Consider the following 1,446-nt stretch of genomic DNA (forward strand, 5'->3'; position numbering starts at 1 on the left):
CGCTCCGAGGAGCCGCCGCCGCCGTACCACCGCCCGGGGGACCGCAGGACGCGGCCGGACTCCCCTTACTACGGGGGCTCCATCTCCGACATGGAGGCCGGGATCATGAACCGGGGGGCCACCACGGTCAAGGCGCCCGTCCCGGGGAGGCCGAGCGGAGGGCGGATCTCGGTCAACGGCGGAGGCGTCCCCCCCCCCGGCGCGGCGGAGTTCCCGGCGGCGGCGGAGCTTCCCCGGGGGCGGAGCACGGAGGAGGACCTACTGGCGTCGCGCCGCGGCCTGACGGACCTGGAGATCGGCATGTACGCCCTGCTGGGCGTCTTCTGCCTGGCCATCCTGGTGTTCCTCATCAACTGCATCTCCTACGCCCTCAAGTACCGCAGCAAGCAGCTCCCCCTGGAGGCCCCGGAGCCCGAGGCCATGCCCCACGCCCACGACTGGGTGTGGCTGGGCCACGAGGCCGGGCTCCTGGACGGGCCCCAGGGCCTGTGTCTGCAGCAGCAGCAGCAGCAGCAGGAGGAGCTGGTGGGCCTGGGCCTGGGCCTGGGTCTCACTCTGGGGAGCACTCTGGAGGAGGGCAGCCAGCTGCTCAACGGGAAGGGCGGAGGAGGAGGAGGGGGAGGTGGAGCTCCGTGCGGAGGCTGCCCGGGCGGAATAGGAGGAGGAGTAGGAGGAGGAGGAGGAGGGAGGGAGCACAGGAGCGAGTCGCTCAACTCGCCCACCACCAAGAGGAAGAGGGTGAAGTTCACCACCTTCGCCAACATCAAGACCAGCAACGGCTGCCCCGGCCTCAGCCCGCTGGCCCTGGGCCAGACCAGTGACATTAAGTGGGTGTGTCCGGACATCGAGCTGGGCGACTCGCAGGACCTCCGGAACTACATGGAGAGGCTAAACGAGAATGCGACTAAGAACATTGCGTAGAGGTCGGATAAGTGTGGATATTTTTTTTGCGGACACATCAAGAGTAACTCACCCGAATGCCTTCAGAGTAAGGAGGGAGTGAGGGGGTTGGAGGGGGGGAGAGAGGGGGGGAGTGTGGAGGGAGGAGGGAGACGAGGGGAGAGGGGAGAGGGGGGGTTATGGTGCTGAAACTGGAGCGACTGAAACTGTACCTCACCATGACAGCGAGAGGGAACCTTTTTTTTGCGTGCCACAAGTGTTGTTTCCATGGCAACTGTCATAAAGGGTCGAGGATAAAAAAAACTGACCACAAAAACTGAAATCACCATGACGCCACTTTGAGTTTGCGGCCGATGATGAACTTGAATGACTGAAATGTTAATTAAATGAGATGTCTGGTCCTTGTCTTTAATTACAGAGAAGCTTATTTCATTGTCGAATCACGTACTGCTCTCTAAATCCTGATTATCGTTCTCCGTATGTGCGTGGCAATTGTTGCTTTTTTTTCTAGAGGTATGCTCTTTCACATCTTTAAGCAATTACAGT

The 1,446-nt window shown here is 60.9% G+C and overlaps 1 protein-coding gene across 1 annotated transcript in view; it reads left to right on the forward strand.

Annotated features, from left to right (window-relative positions):
• The window catches only part of LOC308156343 (transmembrane protein 132C), a gene marked incomplete at both ends in the record, with an annotated part of 66,147 nt that extends 65,226 nt beyond the window's left edge, over nucleotides 1-921 (forward strand). Inside the window, 2 exons of the mRNA XM_080529681.1 lie at nucleotides 1-521; nucleotides 564-921. The exon at nucleotides 1-521 is cut by the window's left edge and continues 285 nt beyond it. Coding sequence (XP_080385807.1) covers nucleotides 1-521; nucleotides 564-921 — 879 coding nt within the window. The remainder of the gene's footprint in view (nucleotides 522-563) is intronic.
• Nucleotides 922-1,446: the final 525 nt, after the last annotated feature.

This window comes from Nansenia antarctica, assembly GCF_963989245.1.
Source record: "Nansenia antarctica genome assembly, chromosome: 4".
Taxonomy (NCBI): Eukaryota; Metazoa; Chordata; class Actinopteri; order Argentiniformes; family Microstomatidae; genus Nansenia; species Nansenia antarctica.